Here is a 23696-nt window from a genome sequence, read left to right on the forward strand (position 1 = left end):
GGTTGACCTTTTGCAGCAAGATTTTCATTATCTAGAGCATGTTTTTACTCACTATTTTTAGGGGAGCGGCAAGATTGATATAAGTCTTAACAAGAGTAGTAACGCAAAGCTATCCCTTAGGAACGGGAAAAAGATCAATTATACCCTTTGATTTCGGAAGTTTTGCGAAAGCAATTTCCAGATTAGCTACCTTTTTGGGCCCATTGTAGTCAGTTTGATGACCGGAGGCTTGAAATTGGCAATCTAGCTTCCTTTACCTCAAACTCGAGACATACACCATCAAGTGCTTATTTTCCGCATATTTTATCGACTAATTTACCAACTGCAGTATTTTGCCATTTTGACCAGCTTGTTTAGCCGCTATTTTGCCAAATTTAATCAACTTTTTTTACAACTCAAATAAGTATTTCTCATTGCTCAAATATCTCACAATTTTGTTTCACAGTTATTCCACATATTGGCTCTTATTCCGCTCCACAGTCTTAACTCTGGTATCTACTGAGAAACAAATTATCCACACTTGATCTGGTGGGATTTCCCCTCATACAAACTTTAAGGCTGTAACCAAGGTTGCGAAATTTGGCTGGCTCTTAGACCCAATCCTCCTCTTCAGAATTGGCTAAAAAGAAAATTTCATTAAGTTTTATTCGAGGGAGGAAGGAGACCAATTTGCCTAGCAGTGGGCTTGGTTCTTCTTCTGTGAGGTGGAAGATTGGGCTCCATTCTGCATAAACGTACGGCAATGTTCCCAATGCTGCTCCTGGATCCATGAAAGTATTACCTCCTCCTAAAGCCTAATGTACTTGCCTGGCTTGGCTTCAACACCCTCAGGTTTAACCCCAAGGGGGGTGCCTTGCAACCATTATCAGTAACATCCATTCAAACCATGCCATGGGCCGGATTTTGAGGAACAAACTCTATTGTAGAGTATTTGGGAATGTCCTCAAGGTTGCAGGCGCACAGACTATCATTTTGGCGGTTCCATGCTTACTGTATCAATCAAGCAACTTTGAAATACGATAAAAAGACACAAAAGCTAACCAAACAAAAAAAAATAGAAATCAGAATTTTGCATTAACGGCAAGAAAATGCCCTTTGAACAAGGCGAATTTCAATCCATACACTTTTTACCGTTTCCTTGTCACCAACCAAGAGTACGAAACAGTTAGGGTGCCTCCAGGCCCACTGTGTATGCAATCAGAAACTCCAAGACCATGGATAGGAATAAGGGCTCAAGGTGGAAGGCAAAACTGGACCAGGAGGAGTTCAAGACATTGGCCCAGGGCAATCCCCTCAAATCCATGTGTGCCATTGCCAAGGAACTGGGAGTGTTGGACATGAGCGTCAACAGGACCATCAAGAAGGTCAATGGCAAGAGCCTTGTGAGGGTGGAGAGGCCCCTCTTGACACCTGGAATGAAAGAAATCCATCTCCTCTGCTGCAAGGCTCTGCTGAATGACCTGGAAAAGGCCAGGGCAAATAGGAGCATCATATTCATCCATGAAAAAACTTGGCCCTTGACCCAATGTCCAAACGCCAAAATGATAGGTATCTGAGCTTTAGGGACATTGAACTTGGCCCTTGACCCAATGTCCAAACGCCAAAATGATAGGTATCTGAGCTTTAGGGACATTGATGAGTCCATCAGCAAACTCAACACCACAAAACACCTTGCATCAGGCAAGTAGACTGTTTTGCAGGCTTTGAAGGAAAACTCATTGCCATGGGTGCAGGCCAACTACCCAAACAGACCCGTGGTGTTCCAGCAAGGTGGTGCTTACACATCCAATAAGGCTCAAGAGTGGCTGGCCAAAAACATTTTTGGGCCAAGAAGATGCGGCTACCTGACCACCCGAAGCAAAGGCATTGGATTATACCCTCTGCGTGGATATATGTGCAATCCGAGGCATGCACTGTCCGCCAACCGAACGTTGTGAGCCTCAAGGCTGCGGTCAATCAACACTGGAACGCCATGTCAGAGGAGTACATCCTCAAGGGATCCATGACATTATAACGGCGACTGGAGGCCATCATTGCTGCCAATGGCTTCTATATTGACGATTAGTGAGGCCCAAATGTTAAAACCTTGCCTTGAACATGCCGTACAACTTTTTGTACCACTGGTTACTTGGATAGATTTGGATGAACATGTGGATCCAAAGTGTAAAGATTTTTTCGTTGCGCCCGGTATCAATGGAACATAATGAAAGTTAAAACATAGCCAAGCATGGCCCCTTTTTGTACTTACGGACCTTGAGAATGTACTCTGGTGTTCTCAAGTCCCCAGACAAATATCGGTCATAAAATGGTATGTTATGCCCTGCGTCAAAAGCTAGGAGACTTGATGATAATGGAAGACAATTCATTAACTATTTGAATTAAGTTAACTAACCTCCGAGCAATTTTCGAAGCAACTTTTGTTTCGATAACCAATGACAGGTAATGGCTGAAACATCGATACAGACTTTCATCGTCAACCCGCATAATATTGAATATCCAATCCGTTAGCACAGGAGAAACGAATGTCAGCCAAACGACATCCGTCATTTCCCAGATTGTCTACAAATTTCGACAGAATGAGTGTTCTGATTACACAATGGCTTTGGGATGTGTCAATATCACAAATTAAGCGTCCTTCATAGCAAAACAAAACACCATGTGATATCAAATATTTCTTGTCACAGGTCTAGCTCTAGAGTTTGGCTTACATGGAGGTTTTTTTTAATCACGAAAAAATGGTGGCCCAAGCTAAGAACGACGTCTTCCTTGCACAAGCTATTCATCGTAAGTAGGGAGCAAACAAATTCCAATCAGCCGCCATGTTGGGCCTTGATATAATTAGAAATGCTAGTTATTTTTCCACCAGAAAAGAATTGGATCGAGTCAACCACTTGTACTTTGAAATATTATTTTTTACATGCAAAATTAAATAAACTTTTTTTAAGTCTGGAGAGGCTGGTCCAAGACCATGGACTTACTCCAATAATGTAATGGTTGGCTTTAACGGCCAGACGAGGCACACTCATGCGTCCCTAGAACCCCAAATTCAACATAATCGTGGTTAATTTTTTTCTTAGGGTTAATATCCGAGGGATCCGAAACTAAGATTGACATTTTAAAGACACATCCGTCTCATATTACACATTGACACAATTTGGCTGCTACTTTCCATTATTTGTGTCAACTTGTCAATCACCAGAACCTAGTTTTTTAAAGCCAAGGAGTGAATCTTAGATCGAGAAAAGATCCAGCTTATGTAGAATAGCACGACCTTCTCTCGATCTAAGATTTGCTCCTGCACTTTAAAAAAACTGGGCTCTGAACAATAACTGAAGTCCGAAGAGTAATTTCGCTAGTTTGTCTCGTGGTTTTGTAAATGAAAAACAATAACCTTGTTTTGTATCACAAGTCCAGATGGCCAAGTGGCTTAACACTACAGCATGCAAAGCCGTCGCACAGTCTCCCCATTTCTGATCGTTGAAAGATTTTAAAAAACTGGTGGGCTGAGTTTTCCAAATTTTACAAAATCAGCTCCAAGCAGGGCGGACCCATTTTAAACCAATTAAGTTGCTTGTAACTTCGTTCCAAACCTGAACAAGTTCCTGATAATTTAAAAAACATTATTATTATTCCAAAGTCCAAAATCGACTTTTGATTTATGTGTTTCCGAAACCTCTACTATAAGATCTAGAACTAAGTAAGTGAGAGGATCGATTCGATATAATTTCTTGAAAGCGAACACTCAAATAAATTTATACACCTAAACTGCCAGTGTAGATTGCACAAAATGAGACGACGTTAAATTCACGAAAACTGAAAGAAACTACTGACCATTATTCAATTTTTGGGGGTCAATTTTTCATTGAGATTACTCACGTGGATTCCTCATTTTCTTCCCAAATGTTCTTAATGTTCCGGATCCTACCGAGTGTGCATACAGATATCTGTAAACTATGGTGAGTGTGATGGTAGGAGCAAGAATAATGAATACTTGGAAATAATGACGGATGACTAAATAATACTACTACATTGAGCTAGAGGATTGTTGCATCCCAGTCAACTTCCAATTTTGCAATAGTGCCCCTTCATAATTTACGTGCATTCAGTTCATCACAAAGACCACCTACTGTTTTGTTTGGGCAAAGTGACTACCTCCCAGTTTACTAGCCTTGGTTCGATCCAAGGCTAACCAAGTACAAGGTTCCTTATGTTTTTTTAAACAATAGCACGAATTTGTGCTTTTGACAATAAAAATTGGGACACCTGAGGGTCGGGAATCTCGACGGAGAGGAAAGAATGAATGATAAACATGGAATATCTTTACTTTGGGCCATCCAACATCAATTGGTAATCCAAACGAAAGAGGTGCTACTACGTAAAAAATAAATATGCACTTTACCATAACTGTGGTAAATAGATAGTCTTGCACCAATGAATTCGTGCGTAACTTGATCACCTTGTCAGACTTGATTTGATAAGTCACCAAGCATGATTTCGTAGCCCAGTCGTGATTGGCTTTGGATTGGAGAAAAAAAATCTTCTTAGGAGTGGAAGCGCACTCGATTATTCCATCTTTGATTTCATGGAATCAAAACAATTTTTGGCCTTCAAAGACTGCCTTGAATGTGATAATGAAACCCGTTTCTCCTGCAGATTGGCCCGTGGATGCTTGACGTGGACATAATCCAGTCCAATCTTGTAACCAGATTGATTGAATACATTCAGGCCACTCATTCCTATAGGAACTAATTTTTTTCAGGAGGAGCTTGCGTTCTGCATGAAACTTGAAAATGAGTTAGCTATAGATTACAAAATGGATGGCGGAATTGGTCACTGAAAAAATAACAAATGAATGATCACAATTCAAAACGACTTAGGTTCTCCAAAAGGAGTTTTTCTTCGGCACAAAATTTGGAGTTGAGGTAGGGAATTGATGAGAAAATTGATTGTGGAATTGAACGCTGAATGAACAACAGATGAATGATCACAATTAAAGCCCATGTATCGAAAGACCAGAGTTGCAACACGGACTGGTGAGTTTTATTTTCTAAACAAAAAAACTAGACTTGAATACAGACAAGAAAGCCATACTTGGCCAAAATAATGGGTTTAGGGCTCATGTATCAATTTTCAGGATTCACTGTACGTCTTCAAAAGCATCCAAGAGCTTTGTCCCAACCCAGGATTTAGAATTAAGAACCTGCAAGCCCTCGAGAATCCAGACTAGTTCGAACAAGGAAGTCCACATCTCTTCTTTCTCGGGCTCCTTTATTGTTTAATTTGCTTCCCTCTAATATTCGTAGGGAATACGTAGGCCTTGTTGATCCGATTGCATCCTTCAAGTCAAACTTTGACAAATTTTTAGATAGCATTCCCGATCATCAATCCTACATTCAAGGACTACCTCGGTCTGCCAACTCAAATTCGTTATTAGGCCGAATATCATATAAAGATTGAAAAGTAATAAATCGACGAATTATAACCGTTCATTTCAATAGCACTGGGGATTACATTCCCTGTAGCGGTTACAGAAGCCCGTGAAAAACCAAACCAAAAAAAATCGCGAGAGAATAAAGTTACCTCAAAATTTAATTTGCAAATAAGGTGTATTCGGACATTCATTTCATCCTTCCAGGAAACTTCTGATTCAACACTGATATAATAATAACATATATTATTGTTTGGATTTTGTTCTTCCAAGAGTGAAAATCTTTAGGGAGTGTTTGGCTAAAGAGTCACTGGGAGCTTGGAAAACGTTAAACGTTATAACATTAACATCACTCCAAAAAAAGAGCGTTCAACAATTTATCCAAAACTCGCAGATTTGCTACTTTAACCTACATTTAGGATCGAAATTCCTTTGGCAATATACGCAATAGACTATCATTTCATCTTCTCCGAATTTCCTCTTAGTAGTTCAAACTTGTGAAAAATGACCCGTTGGTTTTTGCTTCAAGAGCCTAATTTAAATCTTTGGAATGTGCAGTCGCTTTTCGCATTGTCCACACTATTTCTTTTTCCCAATTTCTTTAAAAATATATTCTGCTATAAATGAACTTCAATACCAAACAGCATTGTTGATTGTCAACTGTTAATCTTTAGCAAATAATTATGTTTGTTGCTCTTTTATAATACAGAAAATCGTCAATATTCTTTGTTCGGTTGAATTTCACAACCCAAAAAGCAAAACATTCACTGAGTTTATCAATAGCATTGTTCTCAATAGCCCCGTAGGAGGAGTAACCACAACCTACTCCGTTTCGATAAATATGTATTTATTACGTGTATATGTATTTATAAACGTGTTTTTTATGCTGGATAGAGAGCGTAAAAGCGTTCGTCGAACCGAAGTTCTTTGAGGTTGGAGGCGCTCCTCTGCTATTAGAGAAACATGCACGAGAACCGGGAATCCTCGATTTCCTCGGATAAATTTGAAACAGAGCAGTTTCGCCATGGCCTCGAGCAAAGAGACTCTCTCTTGCTTATTCATCTGAGATTGATTCGCCCACTTTGTTCCTGGGTGACTTGGTGATTGAATTTGAGATTTGTATGAAAGGGTCAGCTTCGTTTCACTACTTTCCCTCTCTCTGGTTCTCATCTCATCCTACTGCCATGAATACGTCCATCGTTCAAAACATAGATCTGATGGCTGAGGAGCAATTGGATTGCCCAGTTTTCTCCGAGGCCAGCGGGCATGTCCTCGACCGATTCTCGTTTTGGGTCGAGGGAGTGATTCTGTGTGTGTTTGCAGTGGCTGGAATCATTGGCAATTCGATATCAGCAATCATCCTTTCCGGAAAGAACATGAGGAACAGCTTCAATCTGCTCTTGATTGCTTTGGCTATCTACGACAACACGTACCTGTTCGGCAGTATTCTGGAGAGCTTCCGCAAGAGATTTGATATGCTATCTGATATTCACATCTTGCTTTTTCCCTACTTTCTTTATCCGGTTCAAATGATAGCTATGACGGGATCGATCCTAATGACGGTGGCAATCGCCTTGGAACGATATGTGGCTGTCCATTACCCAATCAACTACAACCTGGCCATGAATGATTCCCGAGCCTTGAAAGCCCGTCTTTGCCGTTATCTTTTACCCGTCATCTGCCTGAGTGTGGCGATGAATGTAACTAAGTTTTTCGAGATCGAAATTCACTACGCGGACATGCCAAACTCAGACACCAACACAACCATTTCCAAGCCCGTGCTCAATATAACAGAATTCCGAATGAACCCTACCTATTCGATCTACTTCAATTGGTTTCGTTTTGGGAGTTTGGGCGTGATCCCGTTCGTGTTACTCGTGTTCTTCAACTTTCGGATCTACATGGACATAAGACGAAGGCGTGCCCGCAAGAAGGCCAATCGACCCACCTTAAGCCAAATGAACCCCACCATCCACGCCACTTCCCTGTCAACGCTCAACAGATCCGCGCCTCCCAGTCAAATCTCAACTCCACCAAAATCACGCCACCCTGGCCAAATCCAGACCACCAAGTTCATGTCTAAACCACCTCAAAAAAGCTTTTCTAACGGGCATCTGGAAATCAATCCTCATGGGGCCGAGGTCGATGATGTCAGTGAGTTGAATCAAAGTATGGTCATGTCACACAATAGACGGTCTGGCAGCATTCCACGAGACGACATACAAGGGGATCCGGACGAGAGTCAACCCATGACATCCCCGCACAAGGATATGCCCAAGAACGTGAGCTTTGTCAAATTGACCAAGTCCAATTGGAAAGGCAAGGTGGCCGTGGTCCAAAACGCTATCGTGGCCGCCAACGACGCACGGCGACGGGTGGAGACCAACTTGGCGGCTATAATGATGGGCTACGTGGTGGTGTTTCTCATCTGCCATTCACCCAGGATATTGTTGAATATTCACGAGCTAGCTACAATCAGGTAGGAGGTCTCTTTAGTACACGTCTACGGTTGTAGGGAAACCAGATTGAAATGCAACCAAGGTGTCTACATCTTGATTGAAAAAATATAATGTTGAATTAACAAGTTTTTACATGGAGAGCACTTTGTGCAAGATGTGGGTGACGTCAGCATTTCCATTTTTTTTAAGCTAGCAACTGGAATATTTAGAGAGTTTGGCAACGTTCTCCAATTATGGCATCATTTATCTTGTTTTACAACCATGCAGTAATGAAATAGTTGACCCATCATTCATGCTTTTTTCAGTAGTAAGGGCGTGCCACGCTAGACACAAACATGTTATGCTCTTCTCATAAATGTTCACGCACTTATTCGCAATTCACACACGAGGTGCAATTGAAAGCGTGCCATGTATTATGAAAAAAGTTGCATCATCATCAATTGCATTTTTAAATAGTTCTGGCTTATGGCTTGCTGTAGACTCAACCATTCGTCGATTCCTCTAAACATATCGATTTCAGAAGGCAATGTTGGTCATCAAACTTTTATTGATTAATCAACCCTCTTTTCCTCATGACAAAAGAAAAAAGGAAATTTAGGATTTGATAATTTTAAAAGACATTGCAAAAATTACCAGTCATTGCATTGATAGTTAAAAGTCTTTAACGTTAAAGTGAAATTTTCAACGATGGAAGCTTTTAAGATATATTCATTTGCAATATATTTTTGATGCACGTTAAGTATCACTTACTACTTTTGTTGAAATTCCAGACAATGCGATTTGATAGGGAATATAGCGTTTGATTGATCGTTATTGGGTCCCTGCATTATCGACACTTGAAGCTTTTACTGCGGCATATTTGAAATATCGACAAAAAACATCGACCTTGAAACTCATCCATATCAAATGTATAAGTCGATTAAAAGGTATGAAATGAAATGCCTCGAAAAGCCACTTGCATTATTTCAAAATTGGAATTGCCAATATTTTGTGTTGTACACTAAATCAGAGAAAGGGATGGACAGTAAAGTTTTCTTTTCGCGTGATGAGGTCACAACTCTCCGGGATATTACTCTTAACAATGACTATGGCGGATGATCAATCATGTATACTCGAATATGGTCCTTACCTCTGAACAAGGGATGAATGCATATAAACTAGGTCTCGTGCGCAAACGCAACAGTATTTAGGTGTTATTGAACGTCCGAAGTTTTTGTTGAATTGTACACTGACATAATAGTATGGCAAATAAGAACAAATCAGAGTTGACGCATCTGGTTAGCTCTTCAACATAGGTTTGATCTAGATTTTAGCTTAAAAGCTCCTATCTGATCAACGCCTGCATTTTTCCTCCGAATGTTAGATGAAACTAAATTGAACACGGAATGAGTCCGAGAAAGCAAAGAGGATGACTTCCTTGTTCACATTAAGATTTTAAGTCAGAGAAAAGTCACTCCAACCAAGCCACTTGAGACTTTGCTTTGAACAGATTTTGGTAGTTGGGCAGTCGGGTGTCGGGCTGATCGACTTCTCTTGCGTTACGCAGTTTCAACCAATGCAAACAAGCGAGCCATCAACTCACTGGCTCCCTGAATTCGGAACTTGATTTTGAGAATCACGTCAGGCTGACCAGGTAGCATTTTTCGATGCTAATTTTTGAAAATTAGCATTAATTCAAAGCCGCTAGCATTGCAATTTTTGTATTAGCATTGTTCTGTTTTTTAGCACCAAACTAGCATTATTTGCATAGTCCAAGCATTATGAGATCTTGTCTAGCATTTTAGCATTTTTCTAGCATTATTTCACTTCATCATTTCAAAACATGACCAAAAGGGAAGAAAAGCAAAATAAAAAAAGAAATGTGAACTTCATTTGGCGGTGTTAACGATGTTCTTTCATAGGGATCCCTTTCCCGTTGAATGAAATTGATACGCTGTAGCCAAAAAGCTAATTCCACTGTTTACTTTACATGAAGGATGCAAAATGATTTATTCTAATTGCTTCTCAATTCAAAAGGAGATTTAGCCTAATTTCTGTTGTTAAATAGATTTCTGTCCCACCAAAAGATTTTGGGTTGGCTAACACAAATTAAACAATTGATTAAAATGGTCAGTGAGTGTTTTAATGAAGAAGTATAAATCATTAAGTAAATGTAAGTATGGGTTAATTTCACTATAAAATTCAAACAAACATACATGTTTTGGTTAATGACATTATTCTCCGAAAAGTATTCCCCCCCCCACATTTGAGGTAAACCAAATCACAAGATTCACAAATAGCAAAAAAATCAAAATAGAAGAGATTGACAACAATTGAGCTCTATGGATAAAGAAAGTTATTGCAGCTCTTCCGCTTTGAAGCATGATGCACGATCAAAAAACATTTTATCTTATTTTCTTGATCTAATCTCGCCCAGAATGAACATTTTTTGTCGATAAGATCATATTTAATTGTGTGTAAAAAAAAACCTTGTTCAAATCCTGAAAATACATATTTGCTCAAATAAACTTGTCACTTTTTGGTGTCCCCTTCTAAGTCATAGGGTTCAAAATTAGGAGAATATCATAAACGCAACTGAATCAATTTTCACTGCCAGGTTTTTCTTTACATTTTTGCCTTTTTCAAATGTTTTTTTTTTTCTAAAAGTATAATTTTCAAGATGTCGCCTGAACATATCCTGTCAAAGAGTGCCAAATATAATTGAATTGTGAAACTGAAGTTCTTTATGAGCACCATAAAAGACCATAAAAAAATTTCTTATAAAAGAGTAGCATTTTTCTAGCATTTTCGAATTCCAATTAGCATTTTTTAGCATTGATTTTGCACGAGCTAGCATTGCTGGCTGAAAAAAACCTGGCCAGCCTGAATCACGTTACTAAATGTGTTCAAAGCCGATCCCCATCGCACACACCAGCCAGCCACGAGAGAGCCAAAAAAAATCTTAGAAATCTCGTGAGTGTCGTTTCTCTGACTAGGACCATTGATTCTAAAACCTGGGTTGCGACTAAAGATATAGATCCTCTCTGAAGTGGCTCTTTTGTGGTCCGTTTCTTGAAACGGATTTGAGCGAGTTGTCGGGCCCTTTTTTTCGTCTAGAATTCGGGCTAATCTTGGCTGGGTCAACATTCTCTACAGTCCCAACCTCTTTAGTAGTGATGGGGCGAGTCTGTACCAGAGTCCAAATGCACTCACCCCTTTTAACCGAATTTGGAGAAATTGGCCGGACTCGAGCCTTTTGGAAAGGGTTCATGTTTAGAGTCACAATGATCAAAGTGGTTTTTTTCATTGCATTTCTTGACAAAATTGGGCTTTTTTCGTTATGAATTGATCTTGGAAGATTTGAGCTTTGAAAGATGGTTTAATTAGCCCAATGTAGTTTTTTGGCGCTAACATATCTTGTGGGGTGCAATGAATTGGTACAAAATGGTTCTTTTTCAGGAAAGCTATGGCTTGCGGAAGAAGTGGTCAAAAAGCCTTTCCTGTGTGGAGTCTCGTTGTAATGCATCTCAGCCACCTCCTACTAGGTACGTTGATTTGTTAGGTCCCAAGGGGTTCAAAATTTCACAATCACAATCAATAGAAGAAAAAAGCCAGTGTTGTCGTACTCTAGTACGATCTAATTCATGGAGCACTCCATGTCTAATTCGAGGCCAACAGCTGATAATTCAAGTGGGGAAAAAAGGAGGAATGAAACTCGTAATGGAATTATCATAAAACCAGAATGCTAATCAGTGGTCTCGAAAATTAAAGTTACCTTTTAGGCTAAATAGTTTTCTGCAATGAAAAAAATGGGTGAGCAAGTTTTGAAAACACGAAAAGAGTTGGCAAAACTTAAGAAAACGCGTGAAGACGTGCAAATAGGTAAATATTAAAAAACGAGTTGCAATAATGCAAAAATAATTGTTATGATGGGAAAATGGTCGGTTTTGCCCCTTTCAGCCTCGTTGAATTTTTTATCTGTTAAAAAATCTTGTCATCCAACTGCATATTTTACCAAGCTATCCATTGAGCTTACAAGAAATTGCCATTTTTTCCTTGCAACGTTTGGCATGAAGACGCGTTTTCAATTGATACAGATATCATGGTAAACATTTGCCTCTCTTCTGGAGCCTACTGTTTTGGTGCTGAGGGTGCTTTTGTTCAGAAAATAACTTTGGGACAGCTCTATTTTTGTACTTTCCCAAACCAAAAAAGGGAGTTGAATTTAATGTATTCAATTCGTTTGTGGGCCAAATATTGCATAAAGTTTAAGCGGCAACAGCTTGACGAATCATAATATTTCACTTTGATTCTACTGGGGATTGCATACTTTGCAGTGGTTATTAAAGCTAGTGAAAACCCAAACCAAGAAAAAATGTTCGGGCTGAGGATTTAATCCCACATCCGATCATTGTGCACAGAAGTAAATACATAGGTCCCAAACCAGGAACAAGTTTAGAAGGAAGCAGATACGGACCCAAATGATGATTAGAGGATTTTTTTGTTACATCAACTACTAAAGGATCAGGTCACTTTCAATTTTCATACTCATAATTTCTTCGTCAAGTGAAGATTGTCATTAAAAACTGTTTCTATTTCGTGCAGAGCAACAATCCTTGATTCTTAAAGTTTTCATTTGGTAAAGTAAAGATATCCAGTTTTAATCTAAATTGGTGGATTTTTTTGCCCTGACTTCTAAGGGAGTTAGCCTGAGGATCGGAAAGAGACTAGATCCCTAATCTATTGGGCACGCCAAATGAGGAAAACCGAAAGAAGGGTATCTCACTTAATGGCTCTCATGGACTTTTGATTTAAGTGCACTGGCATGCTGTACTTTCTTCATGCTCCACAAGTTAGTAGGGAGTACAAACTTGGGAAGGTTGAGGGAAACATTGGACTTGTCCTCCAATTGGACTGTGCAGTAAATGGTGTCTCTAAATGGGGGTCAGGAAAAGCGCTGGTTATTTGGAGAGAAACGCCAGAAAACCAGCTAAATATACGAAAGTTAACATTTAAAAGAAGGAAAGCTCACACTACTTTAGGCCATAGCGTACAGTAAATGGATAAAAACATTTTGTGTGCGTTGGTACATTCAGTTTTGACTTTTGATGTTTCCAGACGCCTTACACCCACTATAGGGCAACCCCACATGGTTTCGTGAACGCAAATCTTAAAATGCGACAATACTAAATTTTACCTAGGCGCATTGCAAAATGTGCGTTCACTAAACTACCTGATACTCGCAGTACCGGATGCGTAACAATGAATCCAACACTCACATTTTCCATGTTTAGCAACGTATGATTTACTAACCATTTATTGCATACTGTTATGGATTTGGCCTTTTCCAATGACGCTGATCTGATCCAGTATGTCCATGTATGTTTCACACTTGAGATAGGGTCGACCATTACTCAAAAACTGGCGTGCTCCAGAGTAACACCGGCCAAAAAGGTCGGTCTGACTAAGTTCAAGTTCAAAGATGAACATTGGCCATTGATTACAGAAAGATTATAAGAAGTGGATCTGGTTTTAATTCTCAATAGATAGAGCCATTGATTAAATTAAATTTCAGTTTTTAAGGAAGTTTGCTCCAGTCTACGTAGCAATCTCTGAATGTGTTCCGAAAGGTGTTACGCGGACAAAAAATCCAAAATATAGGCAGACTTTGTTCAAAAAGAGTTGCAAAGAAGCAAAAAGGCTGAAGAGCACTTCGAATCCAGTAATTGTGGGTAGTCACCAAAGAAATGTTGGACGTAGTTCAGGGTAAGATTAAGGCCTCCATTGAATATGACCAGTTACAAATTGAGAGTAAGGTGGTTCAGGAGGTCAGGTCGAATCCGAAGGCATTTTTCTCTTATGCGAACTCTAAGAGAAAGATGAAGCACCCTGTCATGCGTTTTGAGGTTGATGGAGAAGCCTTTAGCAATATAGAGGCTATGGCTAACATGGCTGAAGATCAATATTCTAGTGTGTTTTCAACCCCACTGAGTTTAGAAACAACAGCTCATTGTTCCAAAGATGAGTTTGTTGAGATTGACAAGAAGAGTCAATTTGAGCACTTGAAGTCACAGATCAAGATGCTTTAGAGGCCATAAGGGACTTAAGGTTTTCAACTTTTCCTGGTCCTGATGGTGTGACATCTCAGTTTCTGGTGAGATGCTCACTTGTTCTTGCTCCTGTTTTCTCGTACTTGATGCGTTGCATTTTTAAAGGGGGAGATAAGTTGCTTCCCGGTAACTATAGGCCGATTTCTCTCACTTCAAATATTGCAAAGGTGTTTGGGAAAATCATGAAGTTCAAACTTGTTGAATTTCTTGAAGTCCATGAAGTCCTTCCTCCTATCCAGCACGGGTTCTGAGCACATTTTGGCACGGTTACCCAACTGATTGATCATATAGAGCACGTCATTGAGGGACTGGAAAGACACGAGTCAGTTGATGTGGTCTATCTTGATTTTGCCAAGGCTTTTGATAAAGTAGATCATGGCCTTTTGTTGAATAGACTTCATGACATTGGGATCCAAGGCAAGGTTCTCAACTGTATAAGAAGCTTCATTCAGGATAGGAATCAAATTGTCAAGGTTGAGTGATCCCTTAGTGACATACATGATGTCAAGCCAGGTGTTCCCCAAGGTTCCATCCAAGGGCCACTCCTTTTTATAACATTCATTGCCCCTCTTCAAAAGCTTAGTATTACTGCCAGTCTCTCTTCTTATGCTGACGATACAAAGTTAGTTTCTGGTAGGAATGGCCAAGATTCCACCAGCCTGGCAAAGGATCAAGAAAGAATCTACTCTGAATGGTGCGTTCTTATCTGTGTTATTGATGAATGCGGGGAGGTTTTATATTGGATCAATCTCTCTGAACGGAGGGATCGGTGAAGGAGGAGAAAACGAGTTTATTGTACAGTGAACAGACATGGCGGATGGATGTGGGTCGAGAGGTGAATAAAGTGATTTTAATACAAACCTACCATGGTGCAGAGTATTGAACCAAGGCACTGAGATGTTCCCTTGGGCCTGATCACTTACACACTTGTTGGATCCCAGTGGATTGGCCATCGATTCCAACATGTCCTCTGAGAGAGATGCCGTAGAACGCCTCAAGGCTTCTCGTCGTGCGTTTAAGGCAGATGCCGTAGAACGCCTCAAGGCTTCTCGTCGTGCGTTTAAGGCCCATGTTAGTCGCGCAAGGAAACGGACTTTGACCTCCTACAAGGCATACAAACTTGGGGACGATCCTTCCCTTTTGGAACATAGCCTCGCCGAGTGGCAACAGGCCCTTGAAAAGTTTGTGAATGCGGACGATGATGTTGTTGCTCATATTGAGGCTGACATTGGAGATACTGACAGGGACATCAATGAACATGAGGGTACCTTCATTGTATACAAGACGAAGATAACTGGTTTGAGGAGGGATTTTGATGCATCTATCCCCGGCCCTATCTCAAGCCCCCTTGTGCCTCCTCAATTTGGTGCCTCCTCAATTTGATGCCGCTTCTACGACTGATTTATCTCGTTTCCCTGCCAAACGCCCTCCCATGGTGGAAACGGACACTGACCATAGAAAATTCGTTCTGTGGCGTCCGCTGTGGGAGAATTATTTCACACTAATGTAACTATCTCGTCCAGACCGTGTCACTCAGGTCTCTGCCTTTTGGGAATGTTGTACTCCAGGTTTCTTTTGTATGGTTCAGCACACCCTAGGAATTCGTCTTGATACCGGTCGTGAAGTCAAAGAAATTCTGGATGCAATCGAGGCTCACCTTCAAAGTTTAAGGAATAAACATTTGGATATGCGGGAGCTCATGTCAGTTCTGCAAAAGGATGGTCAAAGCTACACGTCGCTATGCAATGAGATCCGAGAGCGCAGTGATTATGCAAATGTATCCCATATTACTGAAGATCGATTGCTCGTGGGTATATTACTCCAATCGATGAAGAATGAGCCCGACAAGGCAAAACTTATGGTTAGAGACCCTATAACCTTCAACGAGGCTCAGAATTACATCCTGGAGCTTGAAACCGCAAGGCGAGGTGCCAAATAAATGAGCCAACCTTCCTCTTTGTCTGGTACAAGAGAAGTTAGCAGGGTGAGTTCCCTTCCCGACAGATCGAACAAAAATCCTCCAAAGACCTGTCCAGGAGGCAAAAATTGTCACCATTGTGGGAACTTTCCTCACCCTCGCGAACGGTGCCCAGCACGCAAAGTTACATGTCTCAAGTGTTCAAAAATGGGTCATTTTGCCAAACACAGTCGATCTGGTAAAAAGACGAGCGTCCTCGCTAAATCCAGCAACTCACCTTCCTCCAATCTAGGCCTCAACACTATCGTTATTGCTGGAATACCTTCCCCATCCTCATCGCCCACTATATTAGTTAACCTGGTACTCGAAGACCCGTCTTATGTCTTCCCAATCAAAGTTGTTCCAGATACTGTGGCTGGGATCACTGTCATGGGGTACAAGTTGTTCACTGAGAGTGGCATTGACAGGTCCCTAATCCTTAACCCCCAAATGTCCCACAAACTCATTTCGATAAATTTTGAAGCAAATCGGTCAGTTCGGTGCCACCATCTCCTTTGAGGAAGTGATGGCCAAATTTTTCTATAGCATTCCTGATCAACCCTACATTTAAGGACTACCTCGGTCTGCCAACTCAAATTCGTTGGTAGGCCAAACATCATATAAAGGTTGAAAGGTAATAAATAGGCGAATTATAACCTTTCATTTTGATAGTACTGGGAAATACATTCCCTGCAGCGGTTAGAAAAGCCTGTGAAAAACCAAACCAAAAAAAAAATCGCGAGAAAATAAAGTTACCTCAAAATTTAACTTGCAAATAAGGTGGATTCGTTCATCCATTTCATCCTTCCAGGTAACTTCTGATTCAACACCGATATAATAATAACATATATTATGGTTTGGATTTTGTTCTTCCAAGAGCGAAAATCTTGAGGGAGTGTTTGGCTAAATAGTCATTGGGAGCTTGGGAAACGTTAAACCTTAGAACATTCGAGTTGTTGGCTGGCTCAAGTTGTCAGCCGAGTCAAGTTGTCCTGGGTCTTTATGCCCCGGGATGAGTTGACCACTGAGTCAAATTGTCCGATGGCTCAAGTTGTCTGTTGGGTGGGGTTGTCCGCCGGGTAGGGTTGTCCAGTGGGTTTAGCTGTCCGGTGGGTGGAGTTGTTTGGTGGGTCGAGTTGTCCGGTGTATCGAGTTGTCCTGGCTGGAGTTGTCCTGGAACCATTTTGAGGCTAACTAATGAGTTTCCGACATTCTGCTAGAAATGGAATGTCATTGAAAATGTAAATTGAAATCCTAGATTGCAACTCTGCGTGGTTGTTACATGTGTATGACGTACTTTTTGCCAGTGGAGGGTGAAGAAGATAATTGAACCGCCTATATCTTTAAAATCATTCCTTATGAAAATGGCGTCCCACAAATTGGCGTAGGGTCTCGAGCTGCATAAAAAAAATTCGAGTTACGAGCTCAAAACTTCAGGGCCTTTTATCCAAGGGCCAACACCATACTCCTACGAAGTTTCAAAGCTCAAACTCAAAGGACTGGGTGTACACGCACCAGAAGGCACCAATTGTGCCTGTAGATCCTCAGTGGTGAGTCTGACGCTTTTTTTTAGTAACACATATCTGATAGAGCGTGTTTTTTTCTACAGATCGCTGTTGTTTCTTAATTCATACAAAGAAAAACAAAAAAATCACGCGAAAAAAAAACAACACAAACTGTTCATCCTGCACTCCTTCCTGGCCGTCCCAGCGGTGCTGCTGATGACCACGCCGTACCTCTAATAGCTCCGCCTGGTCCCCAAGCTAGTGCCCACCCAGGTTGCCAATGCACATTTGTTCGGCCACCTCGACGTGTCCGGGGGTCCTCGTTACTTAATGACAGTGGTCGATCGTTACAGCAGGTGGCCGGAAGCTTTTCCCTTGGCCGATATCACGGCTGAAACTTGTGCCAAAACTCTGTTGGGAGGATGGATTAAATGATGTGGTCTCCCAGAAACTGTTATCTCTGATCGTTGAGCCCAATTTACGTCTTCACTCTGAGAAAGGCTTTCATCTCTCTTAGGTTTTACCCTTCACCACACCACTGCCTACCATACGCAATCAAACAGAATGGTGGAAAGGCTGCATAGACAAATTAAAGAATCGTTGCGTGCTTGTGATTAGGGAGTCAATTGGTCGCAACATTTATCCTGGGTACTCTTGGGAATCAGAACGGCCCCCAAAGATGATTCTGGGTATTCCCCCGCTCAACTTGTTTATGGAACGACGTTACGGATTCCCGGTGTGTTGTGTTGTCAGAGAGCCATAATGTACCCACTACTGAGTTTTTTTGCTAGTTGATTGCTTCATTTCGGAATTACGTTCCTTCACCTACAATGTTTCATGGCCAAAAACCCAGCTACATCCCATAGGTCTGAAGACTTGCACCCATATTTGGCTAAGAGTTGATCACCTCAAACCTTGCCTGTCACCTCCATATGATGGCCCCTATTTAGTGATATCTAAAAGTCCAAAAACGTTCACCATTGATATTGAGGGAAAACGTAAGACTGTCAGCATTGATTGCCTTAAACCTGTGTCACGTGGGACAACCCTACCGCAGGATCTGGTCGAGTGGTTAAACTTGTCTCCCATTTTCAATCATGAGCTTAAAAGAGCTAGGTATGTGCGTGTTTATATTTCATATGGGTTTTGTACTTTTCTCCTATTCCTTGTTTCTGCAGGGGGCTGTGTAGCTCCTGCTTGTTTGCAACTTGGCTCATATAGATTTTATAGATTTTCTCAGAAGTCGGAAAAGAAAATACATCCATTCTATTATCAAAAGGCAAGTTTTCTGTACACGCCTTACCCTCCGGGAGGTGGCGTTGAATAAAGGGAACACCTTCTGGAATAGAATGGCTTTGTTCTTGTCGGTGTTCATGGTGCCGTCCACCCACACCCCGGGGAAGCCCTTGCAATCACTTCCAAGGAACCCAAAAAACATGTTTTTCTTTGGGAAATTCGGCCGACCTTTGAACTTGTTTTGGGGCTCTGCCTCTCTCCTGCTGGCTGACATGGTCCTCTCACTCTTTCTGTTCAGGTGATGAGTCAAATAAAAGTCTTTTTCATCAAAGAAGATGATGATATTGCCGGGGTTGATCTTCAGCCTGTTGACCATCTTGTTGGACATGTTTAGCCTCTTCTCTTTCTGCAGCGGAGTCAATTGCTAGCACTGCATCACGGCCATTGATTTCAGACTCAAGTCTTCGCTCAACACCCTGCTCATGGTCATCCTGGGCACGTGGAACTCCCTGTCCATGCCCTTGATGGAGCGGTTTGGGTTATCGGCGATGGTGGCCTTCACGGCGTCCGTCATGACCTTTCTGGCCTCACTGATCGGCCTGCCAGTCTGCTTGGCAGTGTCAGTCGTCCCCCTGTCCTGGTAGCCCTTCCAAGCCTTCGTGACGCTGATGTCGTGGATCCCAAGGGCCCTCTCGATGCCCCCCTTGTCTGGCCGTCCAGGATATGCGCCATGATCACCTCCCGCAGCCTGTTTCTCGGCGTCGTGAACGGCCGAGGAAGGCTTGTTTTGATACAGTCTCTTTTCAAAAGTTTTCAAGGGTGGCCTCAGGCAAATTCTCAAAAAAATTGAAGCAATTCCGACAAGAATTGAGTTATGAGCGCGTTTTTAGTTTGCCCTAGAGGGCTTACACCGTTTTATGGGACACCTGGTACTAGAGCCGGCAAACCTTGCAACTTGAAAATTTTTCAAAGAAACGAACATCAACAGATATTCTGCAAATTCAATGTTTATGCCAATTTTGGAACTTTGTTGGCAATGTTTTTGTATTTGGGGTGAACCTCTCCTGGCCAGCACAACTAGCCATGATATGATCCATGTAGAATTCCGATTGGCAGTGTCATAGTCCACTTAAGTTTGGTTCTTTATGATTGGACGTGGTTAGCTTTTAAAAGTTTCTTTAATAAAGATCAGTCAGGAAAATCGAACCGTGGACATCTCTCATGCTAGGAACCTACTGTAACCACTTCGCTACGTCTCATCCCAGAATTTCAGGACACGCTATTCCTGCTTGTATGCCACGCACATTATCAAAATCTTGTCTTCTCAAAGCCAATGGTTCAGTTAAGAAGAATTATGACGAAATTACCTTTTTCATCTACATTGAGTCATGTCGTACTTGTCATCGGGTTACCGTGAAAGCAATAACATCTCCCGATTTGGATGGCCTACCCCTTATTAGCTGGCAAGACCTGGTTGCACTTAAAGTAGTTACACCAAACTCACCATTACTTTTGCAAATAAGCCATCCCCTCATTGCATCTGAGATCACCTTACACCTGACAACATTATGGAGATACTAATGTTGGTGATTCAGAGGCCGATAGAGAGTGGATAATCAACCACATAACCACTAACCCTGTTTTTTTATCAAGTAAGTTAAAAACTTAAATTTTAGCTCTGTTGAAAAGCAAGGGTTTTGGCATCGTTTTATAGATATACAAATGAAAGTTAGTTGACATAAGAGTGAGAGGGTTCATCCAAAAGTGTGGTGCTCCCCTAATGTTGCATAATTATGAGTAAAATTAACGTTACCATGTTTAATGTTACACATGCTGAATCAGTGTTTATCTGTTGTGTAGTCATTATTTTTCTTTTAAATAATTGACAACTATTGCCCTAACATATCAATTGAAATTCATCCTTTGCACGTGCTTCTTTTCCCTTCTTTTTATGCCTCTCATGGGGCAACTAACGTGAGAGGTTGCAGAAAGTCAGATAATGTGTAATACCCCCTATGGGAACGTTTAGTCAGGCTCTGGAAGGTTCGTTTGTTTGCTGGTACCAGTGTCAGTGATGCAAGTTTGGGGCTTCAAACACGTTTACGAGAAGCTGACCCTTCTTTCACATTGCTATGTGAGGAAAGGTCAGCTTCGTTAAAATCAGTTTGAAACGCCAATTTTGCATCACTAGCATGTGCAGGCAAGTTTTTTGCTGGTACCAGCGCTTGCCTAAATGTCCGAATAATGATGCTCTTTGCTTACCCTTGGGTAACGCATCTGGCACGGTAAAAGGACCCAAGATGAAGATCGTGGCTGCTGGAGCTAAAATGATCCCTCCAAGTCATCTCTCAATTGCCAGACAGGCCCCACTCCATTTTGCTGCCATGTCGGATGCATTGATTGAGGAGCCATTTGATGAGGGCGTCATTGTGCATTGCGATGAGCCCACTGAATGGTGCTCGCCTGCCCACTTTGGTGCCAAGCCTTGCAGGATCAAAGTCCGGTTGGTTATTTGCACGGCTTGAAATGTTACCGAAAAAAGGAACGCATTACCGTTTCCATTACAATGAAAAATTTCAGTAGCCTTGCATACCGGTAGGTACTTACATCGAATCTATTCTAGGATTGCTGACAGTAATATGGCCTTGAATGGAATGAAATTCTGCTCAACTTAGTTCGTTGTGATAGGATACGCCCTGATAATCCCATATTCCCACATGGGGGCGTATGCCTATACGTTAGGAATGATTTGCACATTAGTCATGTACAAATGTCGAATGGAGAAGTAGAGGTCTTAGTTTGTCATATCCAAAGGCTTGATTGTTCTATTGTAACAATGTATAGACCCCTTCTTGTTCAGTAAGCTCTTTTATGTCAGCTCTCAAATTCACTGGAAATGAGTTGGATAAGGCAGTTTTGTCCGAGAGTTTTCTTTGTAGGGGACTTTAATTTTCCGGCTAGCGTTGTAGAGTGGGAGGTTAGTCCTGATGGGTATATTCCCATTTCGAAATCGACATCTCAGTCGTTCGAAAAGCTGGAAGAATTCGCGATCTTACGCAATTTCTCCAGCACGTTGGTGTAGCCACTAGAGAGAATAGCGTTCTCGACTTGGTCTTTTCCAATGACCCTGATCTGATCCATTATGTCCATGTGACGCCTAGTAATCTGTCAGATCATCATGTTCTTGAGATAGGGTCGACCATTACTCAAAAGCCGGCGTGCTCTAGAGTAAAACCGGCCAAAAAGGTCGGTCTGGCTAAGTTCAAATTCAAAGATGAACATTGGCCGTTGATTATAGAAAGGTTAGGGGAGCTTGATCTCATTTCAATGCTGAAAAATGAATCGTCCATAGATGTAGCCGTAGACAAAATGATTCTAGTTTTTGAGGACGTCTGTTCCACTCTAGCAATCTCTGAATGTGTTCCACAGGGCGGACACATTCTAAAATTCCGAAGTATAGGAAGAATTTGTTCAAAAAGAGTTGCAAACTAGCAAAAAGGCTCCAGAGCAATTTGAATCCAGTAGTTGTGGCTAGCCTTCAAAGAAAGTTGGATTTAATCCAAGGTAGAATTAAGGCCTCCATTGAGACAGATCAGTTGAACAAGGAAAGCAGAGTTGTTCAAGAGGTGAGGTCGAATCCGAAGGCTTTTTCTCTTATGCAAACTCTAAGAGAAAGATCAAACACCCTGTAGGGCCTTTTGAGGTCGATGGGGAAGCCATAGACAATGTAGAGTCTATGGCGAACATACTTGGAGATCAGTTCTCTAGTGTGTTTTCAACTCCACTGAGTTTAGGAGCAACAGTCCATTGCTCTATTGATGAGTTTGTTGGGACTGGCAAGGTTTGTCAAGCTGAGCATTTAGATGATCTTGTAGTCACAGATCAGGACGCTTTAGAGGCCATCAGGGACTTGAGACTCTCGAGCTCCCCTGGCCTGATGGGTGACATCTCAGTTTCTGATGAGATGCTCACTGGTTCTTGCTCCTGTTTTCTCGTACTTGATGCGTTGCATCTTGGACCAGGGCAAGTTCCCTCTTCTCTGAAGGTAGCTCATGTTGTTCCAATTTTCAAAGGGGGAGATAAGTACCTCCCCAGTAATTTATAGGCCGATCTCTCTCACTTCGAATATTGCGAAGGTGTTTGAGAAAGATCATGAAGTTCAAACTTGTTGAATTTCTTGATATTCATGAAGTCCTTCCTCCTAGCCAGCATGGGTTCCGAGCACATTTTAGCACGGTTACCCAACTGATTGAACATATAGAGCAGGTTATTGAGGGGCTGGAGAGCCATGAATCAGTCGATGTAGTTTATCTCGACTTTGCCAAGGCCTTTGACAAGGTAGATCATGGCCTTTTAGTTAACAGGCTCCATGAGATTGGGATCCAAGGCAAGGTTCTCAATTGGTTAAGAAGTTTCATTTGTGGTAGGAAACAATTAGTTAAGGTTGAGGGATCTCTTAGTGACATACATGATGTCAAGTCGGGTGTCCCTCAGGGCTCCATTTTGGGCCCTCTCCTTTTCATTATCTTCATTGCTCCGCTTCAGAAGCTTGGTAGTTGTAATGTCAGTATCTCTTCTTATGCTGATGACACAAAATGGTAGTTGGTAGGAATGGTCAGAACTCCGGTTGTCTGTTAGAGGTCCTAGATCAAATCTACTCCTGGGTTGTTGCGAGTAACATGGCACTGAATGGAATGAAATTCCGCTCAATGACCTTGTGGGTCGACGCCATTAGACACTCCACTATTAGATGATGAAGGTAAGGACATTGAGCAGGTCTCATCCATGAAGGATTTAGGTGTAGTCCTCCAAAATAATGGAAAGTTCGATGAGCATATCCAATTGAAAGTTGGTAAAGCTTTTCAAACATGTGGTTGGATATATCGCACGTTTAAGTCCAGAGATAGTATCACGATGCTAACTCTGTACAAGTCGATTGTTCAGCCGCATCTTGAATATGCCTCTCCATTTGGGCTCCAATTAGTTCAGCAGGTTTGCAAAAGCTCGAGCAGGTCCAAAGAT

The 23696-nt window shown here is 41.5% G+C and overlaps 1 protein-coding gene across 2 annotated transcripts in view; it reads left to right on the plus strand.

Moving 5' to 3' along the window:
• The first annotated feature begins 6449 nt into the window (after positions 1-6449).
• LOC131880834 (uncharacterized) overlaps positions 6450-23696 on the plus strand; it is a 67559-nt gene continuing 50312 nt past the window's right edge. Inside the window, exons 1-2 of one of the 2 annotated variants that reach the window (XM_059227544.1) lie at positions 6450-7907; positions 11326-11411. In XM_059227544.1, the coding sequence (XP_059083527.1) occupies positions 6550-7907; positions 11326-11411 (1444 nt within the window). In that variant the 5' untranslated portion in view covers positions 6450-6549. Of the gene's footprint in view, positions 7908-8657; positions 8905-11325; positions 11412-23696 lie in introns of those variants that run through there. The other variant, XM_059227545.1, reaches the window with a different exon arrangement.

The sequence above is a fragment of the Tigriopus californicus genome, chromosome 5, assembly GCF_007210705.1.
Source record: "Tigriopus californicus strain San Diego chromosome 5, Tcal_SD_v2.1, whole genome shotgun sequence".
NCBI lineage: Eukaryota > Metazoa > Arthropoda > Copepoda > Harpacticoida > Harpacticidae > Tigriopus > Tigriopus californicus.